We start from the raw sequence: 22439 nt of genomic DNA, 5'->3' as shown, positions 1-22439 counted from the left end.
TCATTGAAGAAAGTGCTGCGGATTTAATTTTGTGTTCCTAATTTAACCTCTCACGTGCAGTTTGTTGGTGGGAGCACCAAAGCATGTGTAAGATAAAGAGATTAACTGGGTTTTAAGCCCCTCTGGCTGCACGGAGCCTTCTCTCCTGCTGTAAATCCGAGTGGTTTTACCAAGAACTGGAATTTTCAGAGGGATAAGTCTTCAGTCAATCTGAGGCTGAGCGTGAAAGTCACTCTGCAGTTTCCCTCCCTAGACTGTCACATCTCTTGAATCTTTTGACCTCAGCTGTTGAGCTCAGCCTAAAGCCTGTGGGCACCAGGAATCCCAACAGGGCAGCGCTGAGTCCCTGCCTCCCTCCCTCGGGAATCCTGGGCAGGGACCAGCAGCCCTGGGGCTGGCAGGAGCCGGGAGCTCTTTCCTGCTCTGCCATGCCCAGAGGTCTCCTCCTCACCCCACAGCCCCTGCGCCCTCCCCACCCTCCCTGGCCCCAGCTCCTGGCAGGATCTCCCTCCCAGCACCAGCCCTAAACAGGAAGCAATTGTCTTTCTAACCTTTTTTTCTTTACTAGCACTTTTGTCGAGACTAAAAATAGATTTCCTCTGCTTTGTGTGTGTCTTGGGGCCGGAGTCCTTCGGAGGCAGCAGCCACTCTTTGCAGAGGAAAGAGACAGCAGAGCAGGAGACGCTGCCCAGCTGATCTCACCTTCCCTTTCTCGCCTTCCCTGGGTCCCAAAGGAGCCGCTGGCAGCTGAACTCACCTCCCTTTTTTGTCAGCACCCTCTCCAGCCCTGGGGCTGCTCCGTGCTGCTCCCTGCTCCTTTCCCAAAGCCCTCCCAGCCCCCGGGATTTTGGCCGCTCCACTTGTCTGCACACCCACTCCAGATGCTCTCAGGCAGAGCTGCCAGGATTTTGGGCCCCAGGAGTTCATCCCCAGCCGAGTGTGGGGCACCAGAGGCACCCACAGTTCCTGGAGCCAAGTCCTGGCACCAGTGACATCTTTGCCTTCGTTTCACTTGCACCTTTGTCTTTGAGTCACGTCAAAAATATCCGGGCACACCAGGATCAGTCTCCACTTTTCTCCAGTTTTGCTTTCAGAGCTGCCCAAACACTGATCTTTCCCACTGGCCCAGCTCCTCTGGGGTTTTCTCCTCACTTTAGGGCTCCTCTCCAGCACTTATGTGGAGCTGCAATTACCCTGCTCCATTTTCTCTTGCTGTCCTGGCCTCTCGATGCTCCTTTCCACAGCACTGCCAAAGAGTTTCTTTCCTCTCTTTGAGCCATGACCAGAGGAATTTCAGCCTCAGCTCCTCTCATTTCTTTCACAAATACTTTCCACTTTCCTGCAGCAATTTCCCAGACGTTAGAGAATTCCCAGGCCCCTCTGGGGTTTTGTTCTCTCCACGCCAGTTTTCCACAAGTCGACAGTACCGATGTTACTTCTTCTGGCAGCTGATATCCCCCAACGCCCCCCAGACTTTGGTCAGGGCATCCTACGTGTGCCTCAGTGTGAGCGCTCCTCCCCCGGGGGAGCCTGTCCTGCCACAAGCTCCCGTCGGATGGGTCTCCAGGGGAGGTTTGGGTGCAATTCCAGGGAACACGCGGCTCCTGGCCGCCTCTCCTGCACAGGGAGGGATTTGCTTTCCATGACAGAGCTGCTGCTGAGTGAAGCTGCTCCATTTAATCCCAGCAGGGCTGGCTTTGGGATTTGAGCAGCCTTTGATGTGCTCCAGGAGGCAAAACAACAGCCCTGCCTCCTCCTGCTGATGGCTGAGATGCCTTTGCTGCCGTGCCGTTAAATGATTTCCTTTCAGAGATCACTTCTAAATCTCAGGCCAGGCCCATCGTCTGCCTGTCTGTACTGTATGGCTCGACGTGTCTGCCTTTATTGCTATTTACTGCCGGTTTATTGCTGCCTCCATCAGCCAAGTTGCTGAGAAAGTTTCTTCGTGGAAATTCCTTTGTATCTTACAACCGTATTCCCACCCTTCTGCATAATCCCGTTTGCATCACTGCGGCAGAGCTGGGTGTGTAAATTAATTGTTTACTGACTGGAGGAAAGACAATAAATTAATAAACCCAGGATGCCGTCGCTTTGTGTCAGTCCAGGTGAACGTTCCAGGCAGGAGTAGCAAGAAACTTCTTAGAAAGGTGGATTTATTGCTTAAGAAAACAAACATCACTGAATGTCCTGGAAGGGCCTGATATGAATTTGGGTGAAATCAAAGCTTGCCAAAACCCATGTTAACAATGTATTGCAGCATAACTAGTGAAGATTATTGTGCTCAAGGGAGAGAGAATTCCCCAAACAGCATCAGCAGTCAGGAAAAAAAAAAAAACAACAACCCTAATTTCATTGCTATTATGGAAAAAAAAAATTAAAAAAAAGAGAAAACTTTGGCAAAATGCTAAAGGAAAATCTGGGCAGTGTAGGATCACAGAAATGCTTGTGCTGGCTCGGACCAAAGTGCAGCCTCTGCCAGAGCCAACAGGAGATGCTGAGATAAAAGCACCAGAAGGCAACAAGAACTCTGTGAGATTCTCCCAGCCCACTTTCCCAGCTTCCAGCAATTACTATCCCAAGGACTTCCTGAGCTGACAGGGCCGTCCTTGGTTTAATGTTCCCCGATGGATTTGTTTCACATGCTCTTGATCGAGTTGCTCTCGGAGATCGAGCAGCATCCGCTGCGTCCCTGGGCAGGGACCCGCAGGGCACGGAGCATCCGCAGCCCCTGAGCAGCACCGAACATCCGCAGTCCTGAGCAGCACGGAGCATCCGCAGCCCTGAGCAGCACTGGTCACTCCAGGGCAGCCCTGAGCAGCACTGGCCACTCCGGGGATCCGGGAGGGGATGAAAGAGGGGCCACACCTGGCACCACTGAGCCAAAAGAGTAAAACTCAACAGTTTGGGCCAAAGTGTGGCTGGAAGCCGGTTTAGACCTGTGTCCTCAGTAGGGTCTGTCCTGTGCTGGCAGGGGAGGAGCACGAACCAGCAGCTCAGAAAGTGTCCGGGGATGTTCACAGCCCCAGCTGAGGAGCTCCGTTGATTTTTTGTGGGTTTTGGGGTCAGTGGGTAAATTTTGGTTTCCTTGAAGTCACTGGGATTTTCTCCAGTGATTTCAGCCTGGCTCTATCAGTGCTGACAACTGGCTTGGAGTGGAAAGCAAAAAGCTGCATGAAATTGGTTTGGGGACATGAATACAGACAGAACTAAAATATTTTATAAATTCTTCTTGAATTAGTAGAAAACAAACCAGGAAAAAAATGCCTTCAAGACACATTAGATCTTTTGTTATTGAAATTGGCTGAATATAAAGTCTCTATATTTTGGGGTTTTTTCCCCAGCTGAAATATTTTTTTCCAATACCCATTCCGCCGGTGTAAATGTATTTATACATTTACATATATATCTCTATATATGCACTATAGATCCTGCACAAAGTGCAGTCAAACCACAACTTGCTCCACTCCTTCTCCGGGTGGCACAGTCGTTTGAAAACAGGATTTTCCCCGCCTCGTTCCCTCCCCAGCCCGCAGCGAGCCGCAGGAGGGGTTTGCTGATGGCAGCGCAGATTTCGGCCCCTGCTCGCTGCATTTCAGACCCTCCTCGCTAATGGTGTAAATCGCCAGCGCAGGCAACAGGAAGCGAGTCCCTAAAACTGTGATGAGAGCAAAATGTGGGGTTAACCAAGTTCATCCTCGCAAGGACGCACAGAGGAAATGTTGTTTTTTTGTGTAGTTGGAGATGGTTTGTCCTGAGGGGCATGGTTCGCCGGGCCCGCGGAAAGGCACGAGCAGAGCCCTGCTCCTTCGGGCACCCGGCCCGCAGGGACAGCCCCAGCCCTCACCAGCCTTGTTCTGACCGTGCCGCAGATGTTCAGTCCTCTGGACGGCACTGACAGGCGTCACAGGGCGCAGAGGGGCGGCGGCAGCAGCAGAGGAACCGGCGGGATTTTTGGAGGGGCAGGGAAATCGCATCCTTTGGAATTTCAGCCTCTGCCTCTCTCTCCCCCGACCCCCCCGGCTCCACTGGCCCATCATCGCTGGCTGATGTCTGTGCCGGGACCCTTCCGTGAGTGCGAGCAGGAACTCCGTGCTGCAGGAACACGCGTCTGCCTGCCAGGAGAGAGGAGCCAAGCACGCTTCCCTGCCTCGCTTCTCCCAGGATTCACAGTCCCGCTGCCTGCACGCCGAATTCCCTCCTTCTGGCAACAATGCGGGACGGGTCCGGAGCTGGCGCGGGAGAGGGAGGTGCTGGGGATTGGTGTTGGTGCTCGGGAGCGTGCAGGTCTCCTGCGGGGATATTTGGGAGCTGGGGGTGGACTCTGTGAGTGGGGGTTGTTTGAAGAGATTGGTTGTGCTTGAGGAATGAGCGAGGGCGGCAGCGCAGCCACCCCTTCCTTCCCGAGCACCTGAGTCACAGAATCACAAACTGGTCTGGGTTGGGAGGGACCTCAGAGGCCACCCAGAGCCACCCCTGCCATGGCAGGGACACCTCCCACTGTCCCAGGCTGCTCCAACCCGGCCTTGGGCACTGCCAGGGATCCAGGGGCAGCCACAGCTGCTCTGGGCACCCTGTGCCAGGGGCTCTCACCATCACTGGGAAGAATTGTCTCATCCAGCCCTGCCCTCTGGCAGTGGGAGCTATTCCCTGTGTCCTGTCCCTCCATCCCTTGTCCCCAGTCCCTCTCCAGCTCTCCTGGAGCCCCTTCAGGCACTGGAAGCACACTCAGCTCTCCCCAGAGCCTTCTCCAGGCAGAACAGCCTGAACTCTCTGTGTCCTCCAGAGCTGTGGAAAATCGCACCCTCCGTTAGTGAAACCTTGCTCAGTTCTACCCAATTTGGCTCTCAAGCGCTAGAAAAGGTCGATTCCAAGAGCTATAGAATCCCTTCAGCTCAGCCAGACGCTCGTTCCCCAAATCCTGTGCCGGGATCCTGTCCAGGGCTGCACAAACCCGCGGGGCCGGGGTGAGGGGACCCCCGGTGTGGGGAGCTCTGTCCCCTGCGGGCACGGCCGGTCCTGCTCCGCCAGCCCGGGGCTGCTCGGAGAGCGGAGCACGGCCACCTCCCCCCGCCCTCCTCCGGGGCACGGGGGGCTCAGGAGAGCGGGGGGCTCGTCTCTTGTCTCCCCCAAATCTCCTCGCTGTCGGGCGGGAGCGGCTCCCGGCCCTGTCCCGGGGAAGGGAACGGGTCCGGGGGCGGCTCCCGGCCGGGTCCCGGGGGGAGGCGGCGGGGCCGGGGCCGGGCCCTGCCCCGTTTATAGGAGGGCGGCGGGTGGCGGCTGAGCCCTCCCCGAGCCGCAGACGCAAACGGGGCGGTGGCCCCGGTTAAAGGGGAAACTTGACAGCGCCGCCGCCAGCTCCGCTCCGCGCCCGCTCCGCCGCCAGCGCGCTCTGCTCCGCAGCGATGTGAGTACGGAGAGCCCGGCCCCGCGGGGACAGCGGGGGACACGGGCTGGAGACACCCCCGGGGGCTGGCAGCTCCCAGGGAGGGAGGGAGGAGCAGCCCCGCTCCGGGGGCTCTCTAAGGAGAGGGTCAGGGCAGCCCCTTCCCCTCCTCACCGGGGGAGATGGGCTGGGGAAAGCGCGCCCAGCTCGGGAGAGGGTCCAGGAGAGCCGAGGGGAGATGGGGTGAGGAATCCCCTGGAGAAGAGGGACGAGGAAGCCCGATGGGCCGAAAGGGGCAGGGGCTGATGCCCCCTGCTCCCCCCCTCCCCGGGGGTCTGCAGGGCAGATGAGCCCGGTGAAATTCCCCTGGAGTGGGGCCGGCAGAAGCACCCACACTGCTCGGTGGGCAAGGCACTCCCCCCCTTTCCTGGGGAGCCGGGACCGAGCCCCCCGCCCGGAGCACGTCCCCTTTGGGGAGGGGGTCGGACCCTCCCGGGCTGAGGGGCTGCGGGACCCCCTTGGGGAACCGCCCCCCGTGAAGGTCCCCGGGGAGGGGACTGTGAGGAGCCCCCTCGGTGCGAGAGGGAGAACAGGCTCGGGAAAAGGTCTCGAGGGACCCCCGGGGGATATCGGGGAGCGGGCAGAGGGCTCGAACCCCTCTTCATCGGCGGAGGGAAGCCGGGGGCCGGGCAGTGCCCCGGCAGCATCCCCCGCGCCGGGCGGGGCCGAGCGGAGCGGTGCCGCTGGCCCCGGACAGACGCACGGACACACAGACACGCACTCAGCATCACCCCTGTCCCGCCGCAGCTCTGCCCTCCTCCACCGCCAAGATGCTGCTCTTGCTGCTGGGGATCATCGTGCTCCACGTCACCGTGCTGGTGCTGCTCTTCGTCTCCACCATCGTCAGTGTGAGTTGGGCTTTTCCTGCTCCGCGGGGCAGCGGCGCGGCCAGAGCGGGAGGGGTTATTTCTATTCGTGCCCGGTTTTCCAGCCGGGCTGTTAGCAGGAAGCCTTTACTCCCTGGTGGCAGGAACAGCGGGATTTGGGAATTTGAGGGTTTGTGCTGTCAGGGGAAGCTGGTGGGACGCTCGGCTGTGTTCTGTGGGGGGCTCTCAGGGCATCCACGTCGCTACAGAGACACAAGGGCTGTTGGAAACATCTCCTCATCCTCCCCAGGCCGGCTCACGTCAAGAAGCAGCCTTGGAGCACCCCAAATCCCCTCTTGTGGGGTGACGGCGCTCTGCCCTTGCGTTAGGGAGCTCCGGGCACAGGGCTGTACAGGCGGTCTGAGCACAGCCCCTGAGCGGGGCTGGCTGGGCGCTGACCCCTCAGCGCAGCAGCTCCGCTCCCCTGGGCTGCGGATAAGGCACAGCCTCTTTTTCCTAACCCGAGTTCCAAGGCTGGATCCGTGTGAGCCCCGAGGGCTGGAAGCAGCGCAGCGGCTCCCAGCACAGCCCCGGGGCTGCAGCCCAGCGAACACGTCAGCTGCTCGGGCTTAGAGCTGGCTTTAAGGCAGCTGCTCTGTGGAGCTGGTGACTTCCAAGCTTGCCTCACCAGGGTCTTCTTTCCCGCTTGGTTTTTCTTTTTTTTTTTTTTTTTTTTTTTTTTTTTTTTTTTTTTTTTTTTTTTTTTTTTTGCGGTAATAGTCATGGAAAACGTTACAAAAAATCTTCCGAGCCGTTAGGAATCACGTGGAGGCGTTCAAATATCCCGGCCAGGCAGCGGGCGAGGCCGGCGAAGGGAGGGGAGCGAGCGCGGCCCCGCGGGACTCGCTCGGGGATTGAGGAGCACAAAGAGCTCCTGTTCCCGTCCGCTGGGGCTAAAGCAGGCAAAGCAAATACCGGCATTTACCTGCCAAAGCCCTCCCGAAGGAAAAACGTGTCCCTGGGAGCGCGGGGCAGGGCCGGACCGTGCGGGGCTGCGGCTGCTCGGGGCTGGAGCAGTGGGGACACACACGGCCGGAGCCGTGGGGACACGGGCAGGGTGGCCGCTCCTGCCCGCGCCCTACTCACGGGCTCTGTCTGTCCCGCAGCAATGGCTGGTGAACGGCGACCGCACGGCAGACCTGTGGCAGAACTGCAGCACCGGAGAAGTCTTCCACTGCCTGTCATCCTCCTCCAACGGTGAGTGCCCCTGGGATCGGGGCTGTGCCCCCGGGATCAGGGCTGTGCCCCCGGGATCGGCGCTGTGCCCCCCGGGATCGGGGCTGTTCCTCCCCAGGATCGGGGCTGTGCCCCTCGGGATCGGGGCTGTGCCCCCCGGGATCGGGGCTGTGCCCCCCGGGATCGGGGCTGTGCCTCCCCGGGAACAGGGCTGTGCCCCCCGGGATCGGGGCTGTGCCCCCGGGATCGGGGCTGTGCCCCCTGGGATCGGGGCTGTGCCCCCTGGGATCAGGGCTGTGCCTCCCCAGGATCGGGGCTGTGCCCCCGGGATCGGGGCTGTGCCTCCCCAGGATCGGGGCTGTGCCCCCCGGGATCGGGGCTGTGCCCCCGGGATCGGGGCTGTGCCCCCCGGGATCGGGGCTGTGCCCCCGGGATCGGGGCTGTGCCTCCCCGGGATCGGGGCTGTGCCCCCCGGGATCGGGGCTGTGCCCCCGGGATCGGGGCTGTGCCTCCCCGGGATCGGGGCTGTGCCCCCCGGGATCGGGGCTGTGCCCCTGGGATCAGGGCTGTGCCCCCTGGGATCAGGGCTGTGCCCCCCGGGATCGGGGCTGTGCCCCCGGGATCGGAGCTGTGCCCCCCGGGAACAGGGCTGTGCCCCCCTGGCTCCGGTGGAATCAAGAGGGCTTTGCCCTGGCAGGTTTTCTGGGATTCCTTCTTGGGTTCTCCTGCCCAGCCCTCGCCCGCTCCGCGGCGTGCCCCGCTGGAGGAGCGCGGCTCTGCGTGTCCCGGTGCGGGGACACTGCGGGACGCGGTGCGGCGCTGGGGATGGACAGCCCCCGGCCCGGGCTGCGGGAGGGCTGATGTCACGCTGCTGACATCACCCCAGAGCCGATTGCTGCGGTCAGCAGGGGAGGAGAGTGTCTGACAGCCCGTGACACGCAGTTCCCAGGGTGACCAGGGGCACCGGGAGCACAAAACCCGCGTTAGAGTGTTGGGCAAGCCCGTGCCTCAGTTTCCCTGGAAGGCAGAGCTAATGTCGGCGGTGCTGAGGCCAGCGCTCCTTTTGTTAGCCTGGTTTTTGCTTTCCTGCGGAAACGGATGGTCCCGGCACAACCCCGGCTGCCAGCGGCCGCGAATCCCAGCGCTGTCACCGGGACACGGTCACGCCGCGCCGGGCACGGGCAGCAGCAGAGCGATGCCACGGGTGCCTGGTGAGGGGACACGGTCACCCCGGGAGCGTGAAACACCCCCGGAGGGTCCCGCAGTGGAGCGAGGCTGTGAGAGGGATTTCGGAGATCCCCATCAGCATCCGCAGCCCCGGGAGCGATGCGCCCCGCGGGAGGCGATGCCGCCGCTGTCCCCCCGTGTGCCCGGGCTCTGGTCTCTGCTGACGCCTGCTGGTGTCCGGCCCGGCCGGGGCGCGCCTGGATCCATCCCGGGCTCCTGGAGCGTGTCCCGGCCGGGCCGTGCCGGTATTGCAGCGTCGGCAGCGCCGCTCATGCGAGCTCCGAAGTGCTGAGCCCCTGCTCTGCGCTGAAAGCGCAAATCCCCAAATCCTGCGCTTTTCAAACCCGCGCCGCTCTTTCTGGATGTTTACGGGACGCTCTGTGCTGCCGAGAGGGGCTTGTCCGAGCTGTGGTTGGGCGATTTCCGCACACCCCGCGGTCCTGCCGCTCTGGGCGTGCCCAGCGCCTGCTCCCAGAGCTGCTGGAGCCTTTCCAGGGCTGATTTTTCATCATTAAAGGGACGAGAGTCAAGATGATCCCGTTGAAAATGCAGCTGAGCAGCCGGGCTGGGTTGACAGCCCTGATTCAGCGGCAGGTTTCCCTGCCCATGGCAGGAGGGGAGGAATGAGGGAATGAGATGATCTGTAACGCCCTTCCAGCCCAAACCATCCTGGAATTGCAGGATAAAGTGCCCCAGTGAGCTGCTCTCCGAGTAGAAGTTCTCTGTGCTCGAGGCTCGGGCAGCTCTCTGACAGCCCTCACCTCCCCAAAGTGAGGTATTTGCTCTGGCACCAGGAGAAGCGGCTTTGCATGGACAAAAGGTCGTGCCCCATTCACCCCGCGGCCAGGGTGTGGGAGCAGTGCCCCGAGAACCTGTCAGTATCTTGTGGGACCCCGGATGCGGGGCCCAGAGCCCACCACCGCTGCTGCAGGAACATGCAATCCAAGGATATTTCCTGGGGTTATGTACGGCTTTTCAGGTCTGTTTGTAAAAACACCAAAAACGCCCCAAGGTCTCCTTTCCAGAGGGTCCTGCTCCCTCCCTCCCCTGTCACCGCTGCCAGGAGCTGCTGCTGGCCGCTCTTTGGAGCAGCAGTGAGGTCACAGGGCAGGGATGCAGTGGCAGAGCCACCTCCGAGGCTCACGCTTGTCTCCTGCCTCATCCTCACACCCCTTGCCCAGGAATCTGCTTATTTTCAAAATTAGGAACAGTCCCGTGGAGACACCACAAACCATCCTTGCTCACAGCTCTCAGAGCAGAGGCTGCACTGGGCTCCAGAGAGACAGGAAAATTCATTTCCTGTGCCCAGGATGGTACAGGATGGTTAATCCCGGGGTGCCAAGGTGCTCTGGGGAGACAGCAAGGATCCCTCATTGGGAATTTTGGCAGCATTTCAGTCTTTACCCAGGGGCAGGTTTTGCCCTGGCCATCACTGTGGCCTCTGGGGTGTGGTCATTTCTTCTCTTTTCAAAAGGCAGTGGGACTCAGTGAGTGGAATTTGGGAATTAGCTGGTGCTGGGTGTTCATCACTTTGGGGAGCCGTGGTGGAGCTGTGGTGTCCCTTGGCCTCAGCTGGGCCTCCCCTGTCCTGTCACACCTCGGGGACTTTTCTTGGTGGCGCTGCTGTGGATGCCCAGCGAGGAGCAGAACTCTGAACCCCAGGTGCCCGCAGGGTTTGCTCTGGTGTCCCCTGAGGCAGCTCTGGGCTGTGCTGCTCACCCTCCAGACGATCCCGTGGGGATGGACCCGGCAGCAGAGCAGGGCCAGGGCCGGGCACAGCGCTGCCCAGGTGAGGATTCCAGGACATCAGGGAATGGGCTGCAGTGGCCTGGCTGGGGGCTGAGCTCCCACCTCCCCAGTTCCTCCCGGCAGGGCTCTGCCCTCGGTGTGCCAGGGCTGAGCCATCCCAGCGAGAGCCCCGGGCACATTCCCGCTCCCTCTGTGGACAACCGCCTGCTTGTTGCTTTGATTCTTGCATTTGCTCTTAGATAATGCTTTTTTTTTTTCTTCAAGAGGCCGAGAACTATGGAAAAAATGTCGCAATCTTTGCTTCGTTTGCACTGTCAGACATTCCTGGAAGAGGCTTATCTCAGGAATTCAGCTCTGAATCCCGGGACTGTGGGTCGGCAGGGCCGTGTGCCAGCCCGGCTCGGGGCACGTGGCCGGGCCCAGCAAGTGCTCTCGAGGAGATCCCTTCCCCGATTTCCAGACAGGGAAGATTTTTCCTCCAAAAATGGCCTTTTCTTCCCGCAGCTGAATGTGGAAAGGCGACTTCTCTTCTGCTGCGTTCTGCTCTGATGGTGGTGGCAGTGCTGAAATTGGGATCTCCGTGGAGATCCCCACGTCCCCCTGTAACACAGGAGACATTTCTCCTGTCGTCCTCTTACAGCTTCTCCTGTGGCTGCCTTGTGCACAGGCAGGCCGGTGCTTTGGGGCTGTTTTAAAGAGAAAAGAAACCCCTAAACCTTGGGAAGTGCCCGGCTGCCAGTGCCCCATCCCTGAGTGCCAGGGGCCCAGCCCTGAGGTGATGGCCACAAGCGAAGCCCAGGGGGTTTCCCAGAGCAGATTTCATGGATGTCTTCAATGACAGGTGACACTGGTGTGACTCGGGCAGGGCTGAACCCTCCCTGCCAGCCCTGGGGACTGTAACTCGTCCCTTGGTGTTCTGAAATCAGCTGAGGGCCGTTCACAGGATCCCAGAATGGTTTGGGTTGGGAGGGACCTCAGAGCCCCCCCAGTGCCACCCCTGCCATGGCAGGGACACCTCCCACTGTCCCAGGGAACTCCCAGCCCCAGTGTCCTTGGGCACTGCCAGGGATCCAGGGGCAGCCACAGCTGCTCTGGGCACCCTGTGCCAGGGCTGCCCACCCTCTGAGCAAAGAATTTACTCCTAAAACTTAAAAATCTCCTATTCCAAGAGAGTATTTTATATTTCAGATCAGTTTGTCCCATAACTTTCTTGCCTTCAATAGGAAAGGGATTTCCTCTGCTTAAAACCATTTTTTTATTGTGGCTTGTTCTTCTTACAAAGAGCATCTGATCAGGAGAGGTTGGGAACTGGTGCTGTTTTTTTCCCAGCTGCTCCAGAGGTCCTTGGCTCCCATTTTTTCTGTGAGAGGTGAGGTCGGACACCTTTCCCTGCCATATTTGTGTTCTGGCCCACAGAGGAGTGGGATGAGGGCAACGTGCGGGCAGGTGACGACTGTCAAACCAGGAGAAGGGGTGGGGGACTCCCCTGCAGGGTGCAGGGCTGAAAAAGCCTCCAACCAGCATTTTTTTGGCCTTGATGAGACTCTTGGGTGACCCTGCCCCGGGTGTGTGGGCTGAGGCACCGCTGCTGCCCACCCTGGACTGGCCTGGACATGGCTGGCAGCTGGCTCTGGAGCCCTTGGGAGGATCTGGGCATGCCGTGATGGATGTGCCACCTCGGCACAGGCCCGCAGGAGGTCAGCGCCATCGTGCCAAGGCTCGGGGAGAGGAGCTGCCTGGGGCTCCGTGGAGCTGCTGGAAGGAGATTTTGGTGGTGCCAGCAGCTCTCTGCTGCATCAGGAGTGGCCTCAGCGGGACGTGAGCTCCGATGGGATGGGAGAGTGGCAGCTCTGGAGAGCGCTGGGTGTCCTGGCCTCATGCACCTCGGACGGAGCTCCAAGGAGAAGGAAAGGGAGGAGAGGCGAGAGGAAAGGAGGAGGAGAGGAGCAGACAGAGCTTTGAGGGGTTCATCTCCATCTGAAGGAGCTGCAGGAGAGGCGCAGGAGGCCCTGGACAGGACTGGGACTGTGACAGTGCCAGTGCTCAGTCACTGCCTCCCTGCAGCCCCAGGGTTCCCCTCCCGCTCACCCCTGGCTCTCACAAACACCTTGGGAGCTCTTTAGAGTCCCCCTTTGGCATGGGATTGCCAGGAACGCCTCGGTCCAGCATGGCCTGGTGGTTCCCAGGGCATGGAGATGGGAGCACTGGAAAGGAGCAGCTGCTGGGTGCCAGAGCTGCTGCTCCTGCTCCGAGCATCCGGCAGCACCACCGGGAGTGTCCGACTGGGCCACAGCAGGAGGAAGCTGCAGTGGAGATGGATTTCCACTGGGACAGCTGGACAGACGGGGAGGACGTGTCCCCAGCAGGGCAGGTGTCCTCAGCAGTGGTCAGGTGTCCCCAGCAGTGGAGGTGTCCCCAGCAGGGCAGGTGTCCCCAGCAGTGGAGGTGTCCCCAGCAGTGGAGGTGTCCCCAGCAGTGGAGGTGTCCCCAGCAATGGAGGTGTCCCCAGCAATGGAGGTGTCCCCAGCAATGGAGGTGTCCCCAGCAGGGCAGGTGTCCCCAGCAGTGGAGATGTCCCCAGCAGTGGACGTGTCCCCAGCAGTGGAGATGTCCCCAGCAGTGGACGTGTCCCCAGCAGTGGAGATGTCCCCAGCAGTGGAGGTGTCCCCAGCAGGGAGGTGTCCCCAGCAGTGGAGGTGTCCCCAGCAGTGGAGGTGTCCCCAGCAGTGGAGATGTCCCCAGCAGTGGAGGTGTCCCCAGCAGGGCAGGTGTCCCCAGCAGTGGAGGTGTCCCTGCAGCCCTGGTGACAGCCCTGGGGGCTCTGGGCTGTGCCAGGCAGCACCACGGGCGCCTGATCTTTTCTGGCTGGGTTCTGGGGGGTGTCTGTGCGCAGTGCAGCCCACAGCAGAGTGCTGCCGTTGAGCTGCAGGTTCTGCATCTCCAGCTCACCCTTTTGCAGCCCTTTTCGGGGCGTTGAATATCAAACCCACTGCACGTGCCAGCCTTCTGCTGCAGCCTGGCCCCTTCAGAGGGGGTGGTGTGAGCTGGGCTCGGGATCTTGGGCACGCCTTGACACCCGAGAGTGTGCTCTGGAAAAGCTCTGCTCAGAAGCGTGGCCTCTCCTGGCAGCCCTGGGCTGGTGCCTTTGTACCTGTGCTGTTCCTGGCCCTGCCGAGACTGAACAGCAGCAGGTTTTACAGCAGGGGCACGAATTTCCCTCCCTCCAGCTTTGGCTGTGTCATATGCTGCAGTTACCTCCTTAATGGATGTTTTCTTCCCCAGAAGTGGCTGCTTTTTAAATGTTCAGAGCGTACACGCTTGGCAAAGGGAAAGCTCCGTCTGCAAAATGTTCCCATCAGCTGCAGATCGCAGCACGGCGGGGTTTTAATGCACAGCACTAATTTAGGGAGTTCTTACAGCAGCGGGTAAGCTGAGTGCTCAAATAAGTGTCTTCAGCGTGCACTTTGCTCTTCCTCCTTGGCTGGGGCCAAAGAGGGTGTGGAGGGTGTCAATTAAACCCGGGCAGGCAATGCCTGCCCTTCAAGGCCCCTGCTCCTGGCCAAGGGCACGTTTTTTCCCTGTCCTCTCAGTCCTGTCAGGGCATAAAACCCCCTGCAAGCCGGGCTGGGGCTCTGCTGGCAGGGGTGGGCTGGCTGCTGTTCCCCTGGGAGATCCAACCACAGTTTCTGCTCTGGGTTTCTTTCTCTCGTGCTGGATTTTAGGGCAGTGAAACGTCTTTATCATCCTAGGGCTGAAGTCCTCTCCTTGCTGTTGTAAACAGTGCTGTGAGCACATCAGGGCTCACAGAACTTAAAGGAAAATTCAAATTTGTTTTGTAAAATCTTCCTGCTTTGTCTCTGGCTGCCTGAAAGGGCTCTAAGCCCACTCCTGCCGGGTCGTCTCCGGAAGCGGCGTGCAGGGTTATCTGTCCTTTCCACGCTGCTTCCTTTTCTTCTTCCTCCTGAAGAACAAAGATATAAACACAGAGCTGAAGAGATGCAGGGGGAAAATGGGATAACCAGCTCGCTGCCCAGGGGAAACCACAAATAACAGCCTGGGAGTAAACAGCGCTGACAGCCCGGCTGCAGCTCGGGGCCGGCCTCCTCCGGGAAACTTCTGTGCCTGACATCCTGAGGGCTGGGCACCGCACCAGCAGCAAAGGGGTTAAAGGCACGGGGGGCTGGGGAGGTAAAAACCCTACCTGCAGTTACAGGGGTGATTTTAAATGTATTAAAGTCAATTAGCTGTCCTAATCCTGCTGGAGTCTGTGGGCAGCTGCCGTGGAGTTAATGGAGCTCTGGAACTCGCTCTGGTGGCTCAGTCCTGGGATCCTGCCCTTTGTTTTCAGAGAGGAGGCCAGCAAAAGTCAGCAAAGGGCTGGATGCGAGCAGGCTCAGAGCTCTGGGATCATCTCCTGATTTCCCCGCTCCCAGGCTGGCTGCCCAAAGCCTCCGGCCGCGCTGGGCTCCCCCTTTCTCTGCCTCGGGCACGGCTCTTTATTACAATGGGATTTTGCAAAGCCCCAATAAATCATTTGCATTCAGAACCGAGAACCAGGCAGGGGAGGCGGATGCAATTAAAGGGCAGCTCAGCTCAGCTCGGCTCGGCTCGGCTCGGCTCAGCTCATCTCAGCTCTCCGTCTAGACAGCCCTCTCCTAAAATACCCGGCCGCGGGAGCATCCAGCTCCCCGCAGGAAGGGCTCCTCTCGGCCGGATCCCGTGGCCTTTGCAGCCACAAAAGGCTTGGCTTTCTGCTCCTGGATGGACCTGCAGGGCTGGGCTCGGCTCAGCCGGTGCGCGGAGCTGGACACAGCTTCAGGGCTGGGGAAGGGGCGAGACGAGAGCTCGGCTCCCCGGCCGGGATGGGAGCCCTGTCCGCGCCGGGGAAGGGCAGGAGGGGCAGTTCAGCCTCCGCTCTGCTCTGAGCAAGGCTTCGCGGTGATGGTGGTGGTGCTGGAGCTGCCTCATCCCGTTTCCCGCTGGTGGAGGATAGCCGGAGCTGAAGGGGCGGGTGGGGCTGAGGCAGGGGGATTTTCCCTGCCCGGCTGCCCGGGATGGGGGAGTACATTGGACATTTTGCGTGCACATGGCAGCGAGATCCACCCTGGGATTTCCTGGCAGCAGCAATAGCTGCTCCTTCGCAAGGACTGGCAGCAGCTGGAGCACGGGGAACCCGGTGCACTGCGGGAGGGAAGGGCCGCGGCTGGGGAGTCCCCTGGCACGGGACGTGTGTGAGGAGCAGGGGCTGCTCGGGGTGCTTCCAGAGCTCCGGGAGCAGGGACTGCCTCCGCTCCATTGCCTGAACATCCAGACAGGAGGCAAAGACAAGGGGAACAAATCCCGGTCCGAGGTCAAACACCCAGACGGGACTGAGCGGCGCAGGATGTTCCCTGCAGCCGAGGATCTGCCGGGAGTGCCCGGGATGGTCGCTGCCGTCCCAGCCGGGCTGTGCCTCGCTCTTGGGTCCAAACTCCGCTCTCCCCGCCCCGAGTGCACCTGGCGGGGGTTTGTGGGGACGCGTGGTCACTTCTCTGGGGCAGACGCTGCCCTGGCCCGTCCCAAGCGCCCCGTTTGCTGCTCCAGGGAGGGGGTGGCTGAGCTGAAGGGCAGCTTTCTGCGAAGTTTTGCTCCATTTCAGCCATTTGCTGCCGGGACCAGATTCTGCAGGCAGGCGACTGAAACTGGTGGGAGTGAAACTGTGGCAGGAACGTGGGGCTGAGTCTGAGGCTCCGGTGCTGCCTAATCCCGCCTGAGGATCCAGCCCCCAGCAGGAATTTCCTGCTTTTCGCTGGGTGGTCCGCGCCTCAGTTTACCTGTACTGAGTCCCGTGTTTTGATTTCAGACTGTGCAAGGAAAGGGGGAGGCAGAGGTATCCCTGAGCGCTGCCTCTTTCTGTCAAGCTGCAGCAGCTCACGGCATGGAGCTGCGTTTTGCTTGTTTATTTATATTTTTTTTTACGTGGGGAGTTACACACCCACTGAGGCTGGAAATAGCTGAGCAGTGACTCACGGGGCTGCTTTAACCGCTCTGCTCCGGGACACAGCTGCGTTTGGCGGCTGGGCAGCGCTTCCAAAGGGTTCAGCTCCACGGGGGCAGAGGGTGTTTTCGTTGCCGTGTGTTTATTTGCCCTCGGAGCTCGGCCAGCGCCGTGTCCCAGAGCCTGATGCACACGGCTTTGGTGTCTGCAGCACGGCTGAGCAGCCAGGGCCTGGCACCGGGCTGGGCACAGGCTCTGCCTGCTTTTGGCAGGTCAGGGGTTTTATCCCTGCTCTGTTTGTGATAAATGCTCCCGAGGCACCGCCCAGGGCTGTGATCTGCTGTATTCCAGCAGCTGACCCACGGCATCCCCACAGCACCCGAAATCCTGGGAGCTGTGTGCCTGTGCCAGATCCACGGCATCCCCATGGCACCCGAAATCCTGGGAGCAGTGTGCCCGTGTCAGGGTCCATGGCATCCCCACAGTACCCAAAATCCCGGGAGCAGCTTGTCTGTGCCAGATCCACGGCATCCCCACGGCACCCGAAATCCTGGGAGCAGTGTGCCCGTGTCAGGGTCCACGGCATCCCCACAGCACCCGAAATCCCGGGAGCAGCGTGCCTGTGTCGGGATCTCAGCACTGGACACGGCCCCAGCTGCTCCCAGACCCTGGGGAGCCAGGGTGGGGTGGTGGCCCGGGGCTGGTGGCGAGGCCATGGGCAGAGCAGGGTGGTGCCCACGCTGAGGTGTCCGTCTGTCTGTCTGTCCCCAGAATGGCTGCAGTCTGTCCAAGCCATGATGATCCTCTCCGTCATCTTCAGCGTCCTGTCGCTGTTCCTGTTCTTCTGCCAGCTCTTCACGCTCACCAAGGGCGGCCGGTTCTACATCACCGGAATCTTCCAGATCCTGGCGGGTGAGCGGGGCTGAGGGGTGGCACTGCCACCTGGGGACAGGGACAGGGACAGGGACAGGGAAGGGAAGGGAAGGGAAGGGAAGGGAAGGGAAGGGAAGGGAAGGGAAGGGAAGGGAAGGGAAGGGAAGGGAAGGGAAGGGAAGGGAAGGGAAGGGAAGGGAAGGGAAGGGAAATTAATAATTTGTGGATTGTCCCATCCTGGGATGGGATCCAGTTCTTGGGCTGGTGTGTATCCAGGCTCTCCTGGCCCTGCAGGGGGAAGGTGCAGGGGGGTTCTGCCCCAGCCAGGGAGGTTCTGGAAGGACAGGGTACCAGAGCCACTGGGGCAGGGCTGGGGGCTGTGGATCCCAGGGATGCTGGAACGAGAGCTCTGCCTGTTCCCCAGGGCTCGGGGTGGGATGTTTGGTGTCCAGGGTGGCTGTGCTGGCCCTGGGACCCTTCACCAGGCTGGGTGAGGCTTCCACAGCTGCTGGTGTGGTGAGGAAGTCGTGACGATCCTGTTCTGGCAAAAGAGGGCTCGGTGATTATTTATAAACTTGCCATGAGGGGCCCTGGTGCTTTTCCCTGAGCACAGAGTGTCTGGGAAGGAGGCTGATTCTTTCTAGAGCTTTAGATGTTAAACTAGAAGCCACCCGAGGTCCTGCTGTTTTATCAGTGGAAAAACTCATTCACTGAGTTTAGACAGTTTCTGGGCATCCTCTGGCCTTCCCAAACCCTGGAGAAATCCACAACTAACCTTTATTGGCATGAAATCCATGATGTGTGGATGTGCTTGGCCACAGTTCAGGTGGAGGTCAGATCAGTTCACCATCTCTGGAAAAAGAGATGGATGGAAACCCCTTGGAGCCAGGGAGGGGAAATGGGCATTGATAATGCAATTACCTGCCTGAGAGCTTCCCTAATAGGCCCGGGAGCAGGAGGCTCCTCTCTCTCTCCCCTGGGCGGTTGCTGGTGAGCCCTCGTTGTCTGAGGAGGAGGAGGTGGGGTTGCAGCCCTGCAGTCCCTGAGCTGTGGGTTAACGCCGTGCCCAGCCAGGATGAAGGACACAAGGAGAGTGTCCTCAGCCCGTCGGGATTCCCTGAGGCCAGGGGACCTGTAGGGAGAGCTCTGGATCCAGGTGGACCCGCAGAGGTGGGCACTGGTGGCCGTCCTTGCTGTTCTCCCTGGCCAGGGCTGGAGGGGGAGGCTTGGGTCAGCCCTGATCCTTGTGACCCAAAATGTCAGGAACCAGAGCAGGGCAGTGCCAGCAGATCCCACCTGGACGTGGGGACAGCTTTGCTCTCAGGAGCTGAGCCTGCTCTGGTCTCCTTGCTGCTTGCAGGCAGCCAGGGCAGGAGCGCTGGGCTCTGCTGGCTGGCAGAGCTGGGCACCGCTGCCCTGAGAGCCAGGGAGGAGGGCAGGGGCTGGCACCCACTGCAGCTTCGGCCCAGGGACACCGGGGAGGGAGGCGAGGGCAGGAGGAGAAGGGTGAGGCCGCCTCGGTGTGTGGTGCAGCAGCCAGGCAGGGTCATCCCAGCACCTCCACACGGCTCGGAACCACCCCCAAAGCCTGCCTGGCTTTGTCCTGGTGGGGTCAAGGGCAGCAAAAGGCCCTCAAAGGCTCCCCTCCATCCTTGGCGAGTCCAGCACATCCAGCTCCTCGTAGCTCAGCACGGCAGGGATGTTGGTTTGGGGCTCTCGGGCTCTGACCCAGCTGTTGCCTCCTCCTCATCATCACTTTTATCTCTGCTCTCGCACGCTCTCAGCCCAGAGCTGCTGCCCCGTGAGGGTGGGCATCCTGCAGAGGGTGGGCTCGGCCTCCGGGGCTGTGCCTGCCCACGTCCCACCGCTGCCTGCAAACCCCTGCCTCGGAGAGCTGCCCTGGGGCTCGCACAGCCCCAGCCCGGATCCTCTGCAGGGCTGGGGCCGCTCCAGCACCGACCACCCTGGGAACCAATGTCAGGGAGCGTTTGCCCTCCCGGCCTGCCAAAGCGAGGCTGGAGCGTGCTCCCGAGGCCAGGCTCTGCAGGGTTGGTGCATTTCTGCTTGCAGCAGTGCAGGCAGCTGGCTGCAGCTGCATCCCCTGCTGTCCCCAGCCCAGGGCAGGGCAGACGCCCCGAAGCGCAGCCGCAGCCATCGCCCCTGGCCAAAGCCCCGCTGCAGACAATGGCCGCTGTATCTGCCCGTCTGGAGGTGACTGCGTGGCCGCGCGCTGTCCCCCGTCCCCCGGTCCCCTGTCCCCCGGACAATGGCCGCGCTCTTGTGCACGGGCCGGGCAGTGGGAGTTGGCTCCCGTGCTTGGAGAGTGGAAACTGCTCCCGCGGCGCCCTCACGAAGTGAATTTCCACTTGTGTGCTTTCCCCGAACAAAAGGAGCAGTGTCAAGTGGAATTGCAGCTCAAATATCACCGTGCTGAAATGTAGGTGGTCCTGAGCTCCGGGCAGGGGATTTGGAAGCCGGCTCCAACAACAGCCCCGCGGCTGGATAATGGAACCACTGGGACTGACTCAAAGGCCCGTTTGGGGCAGGAATAGAGGTGGCTTTGTGTGAGCCCGGGCGTGCCCACCCCTGATGGCGGGGTTTGCAACAAAGCTTAAACGCTGCCCACCGGGGCTGGGCCTGGCCGGACACCCCTGGGAGCCCCTGGCTGGTCAGGGGGGCAGGGGGGAGGGAGGGGATGGGCACGGAAGGGTTTGCAGGGAGCTGGGGTTTTCAGGAACACGGTTTGTAGGGACCACACTTTTCAAGGAGCAGAGTTTTTTCAGGGATGAGTTTTTTCAAGGAGCAGGGTTTTTCCAAGGAGCAGGGCTTTCAAGGAGCAGCGTTTGCTGGGAATGGGGTTTGCAGTTGAGCTTCTTGTGCAGCTGTGAAGGATGGGGGATCACAGCCAGAGCATCCTGAGGCTCAGCTGGGTCTGTATCACCTAGAGAGGTGACACAGAAACCCCCCTGCCTGTAAAGTCCAGCAGCACTGCGGGGAGCAGCCTCAGGCCGGGTTCAGGCAGGGCAGTGGGGCCGGTCTGGAGCAGCAGCTGCAGGGATGGGTTCACCCATCGGGTGATGTTCCAGCTCTGTCTGCTCCAGAGCCTCTGGCTTTGCTTGCTGAGCGTGGCAGAGATTTCCCCGCTCACCTCCAGCCCACAGCATCCCCTCCCCACGCCTGGAGGCTCCCGGTTTTCCAGGGGCAGGATCCAAGGGGCAGTGAGGGCGCCGGTGCCCGTGCTGGCGTTGGGCGCTGCCCCGAGCTGTGTCCCTGACGCGTGCCCGCGCTCTCCCCGCAGGGCTGTGTGTGATGAGCGGCGCTGCCATCTTCACAGTGAGGCACACGGACTGGCACCAAGCCTCGGAAAACTCCTCCTACGGCTTCGCCTACATCCTGGCGTGGCTGGCCTTCCCCCTGGCCCTGGCCAGCGGCATCGTCTACGTCATCCTGCGGAAGCGCGAGTGACGCCGCGGGACGTGGCCTGGCCTGGCAGGGGCATTCCCGGCGTCCCCACGGGAGACGGAGGAGAATAGATGAGAAAACGGAAAAGAAAATTAACCAAAAACCAACCAAACAAACAAAAAAAAAAAAAAAAAAAATGAATAAGCCCTCCCACCCAAACCAAACCCAACCGACCCCCAGAGGAAACTCTCAAAGGGTTCCTTGTTAATTGAAGATGTATATAGTATCTATGGTTTAAAAAACCTATTTATAACACTTTTTACATATATGTACATAGTCTTGTTTGCTTCTGTTGACCATGCGCTGTTTTAAAGCCTGAAGCAAGTGCCTAAGGACCTCTCACTCCTAACAGTGTAACGAGAGCGCAGTGATTTTTCCCCCGTGCACAATCCTCTCTGAGCTGAACTCCCCTGCCCTGCCCCGGCCCGTCAGAGCCCCCAGCCCCGCTTTTAGGCTGGCGTGGATCGGTCACGCCTGGTTCCGCAGCCAGGGCTGGGCCCTGCTCCTGCCACACGCTGTGATCCAGAGGGCACGTCCAGATCTGACGGGAGACGCCTCCGAAAGGTTTGAAGGATTTCGGAGCAAAGGCTTTGATTGCCCCAAGTGCCTAAATGACTTATGTGCCTAAGTCCCGCTGCCCTGCCACCACAGCCGCTGGGAATTTGGGCTTTTAAATCACTTAGGCGGAGCTGCAGCGCAGCCCGGGCTGGGGCCGGGCTGTGCCGGGCGCTGGGAAGAGCTGCTCCCAGCCTGGAGCGTGCTCTGTCCCTGCCGCGGAGCCGAAGTGCCCCGGGAAAGCGGCAGCCCAGTCTGCCCCTGAAACCCAGCCCCAGGTGTACGAAATGGTGCTATCTATTTACCATTCCTTATCCCGCTAAGCCACTTAACCTTAGTCACTGGAAATTCACTTAACGACCTTGAGGTAAACAACCAAGCTAGAAATGAGAAATAATTCTGTGTAATATAAACGAGCTATAACCGCTTTTGTACTTAGATTTGCTCTTACTATTATTTTTAATAAAGCATTTATAACCAAGGTTCCTTTTTCCCCTCCGTGGTGCAGAGGAACAGAAGCAGCTCTGGCTGGAGCCCATGGGGCTCTGGCACCGGAGCGAGGTGTGAGTCCTCTGTCTGTCAGCAACGAGTCTGGCCATGAATGGAGCAGGCACCAGCACAGGCCCCAGGCTGCCTCTGAGGACTCCAGACACTGTTGCTTTCTTTGGTTAATTTTGGGGTTTTTTGGGGTTCTACTTTTTTTTTCCTTGCTTTGCTTTTCTGATTTTATACCGACTGTGTGGACTAAGAAGCAATGAAATAAAAGTCAGAATAACTCAGGTGCTTCTGCTTTCTGGGGTTTGGGGGGTGGGGGGGTGGGGTTAGAGGTGGGCTCTGCTCCAGCAGCCTGCTTGCACAGCCATCCCCTGGAATCCTGGAATCACAGAGGGATTTGAGCTCCAAGGGATCTCAAGTCCCCCCCGGTGCCACCCCTGCCATGGCAGGGACACCTCCCACCGCCCCAGGCTGCTCCCAGCACAATGTCTAGCCTGGCCTGGGGCACTGCCAGGGATCCAGGGGCAGCCACAGCTGCTCTGGGCACCCTGTGCCAGGGCTGCCCACCCTCACAGTGTATTTATCTTTCTGTGTGCCCATTTTGCTGAGCTCCAAG

General features: G+C 60.2%; 1 protein-coding gene across 1 annotated transcript; it reads left to right on the top strand.

The window, feature by feature from the left end:
* Positions 1 to 5287: 5287 nt before the first annotated feature.
* On the top strand, positions 5288 to 22107 carry PMP22 (peripheral myelin protein 22). Its single transcript, XM_040081760.1, has 5 exons — positions 5288 to 5404; positions 6191 to 6291; positions 7416 to 7506; positions 17210 to 17350; positions 20610 to 22107. Exons 2-5 carry the CDS (start codon positions 6214 to 6216, stop codon positions 20774 to 20776), a joined length of 477 nt encoding a protein of 158 aa, XP_039937694.1. The 5' UTR covers positions 5288 to 5404; positions 6191 to 6213; the 3' UTR covers positions 20777 to 22107.
* The last annotated feature ends 332 nt before the right edge of the window (positions 22108 to 22439 follow it).

The sequence above is a fragment of the Hirundo rustica genome, chromosome 18 (assembly GCF_015227805.2).
Source record: "Hirundo rustica isolate bHirRus1 chromosome 18, bHirRus1.pri.v3, whole genome shotgun sequence".
Taxonomy (NCBI): domain Eukaryota; kingdom Metazoa; phylum Chordata; class Aves; order Passeriformes; family Hirundinidae; genus Hirundo; species Hirundo rustica.
The sequence above is the reverse complement of the archived record's forward strand: the minus strand, read 5'-3'. Positions and strand labels throughout refer to the sequence as shown.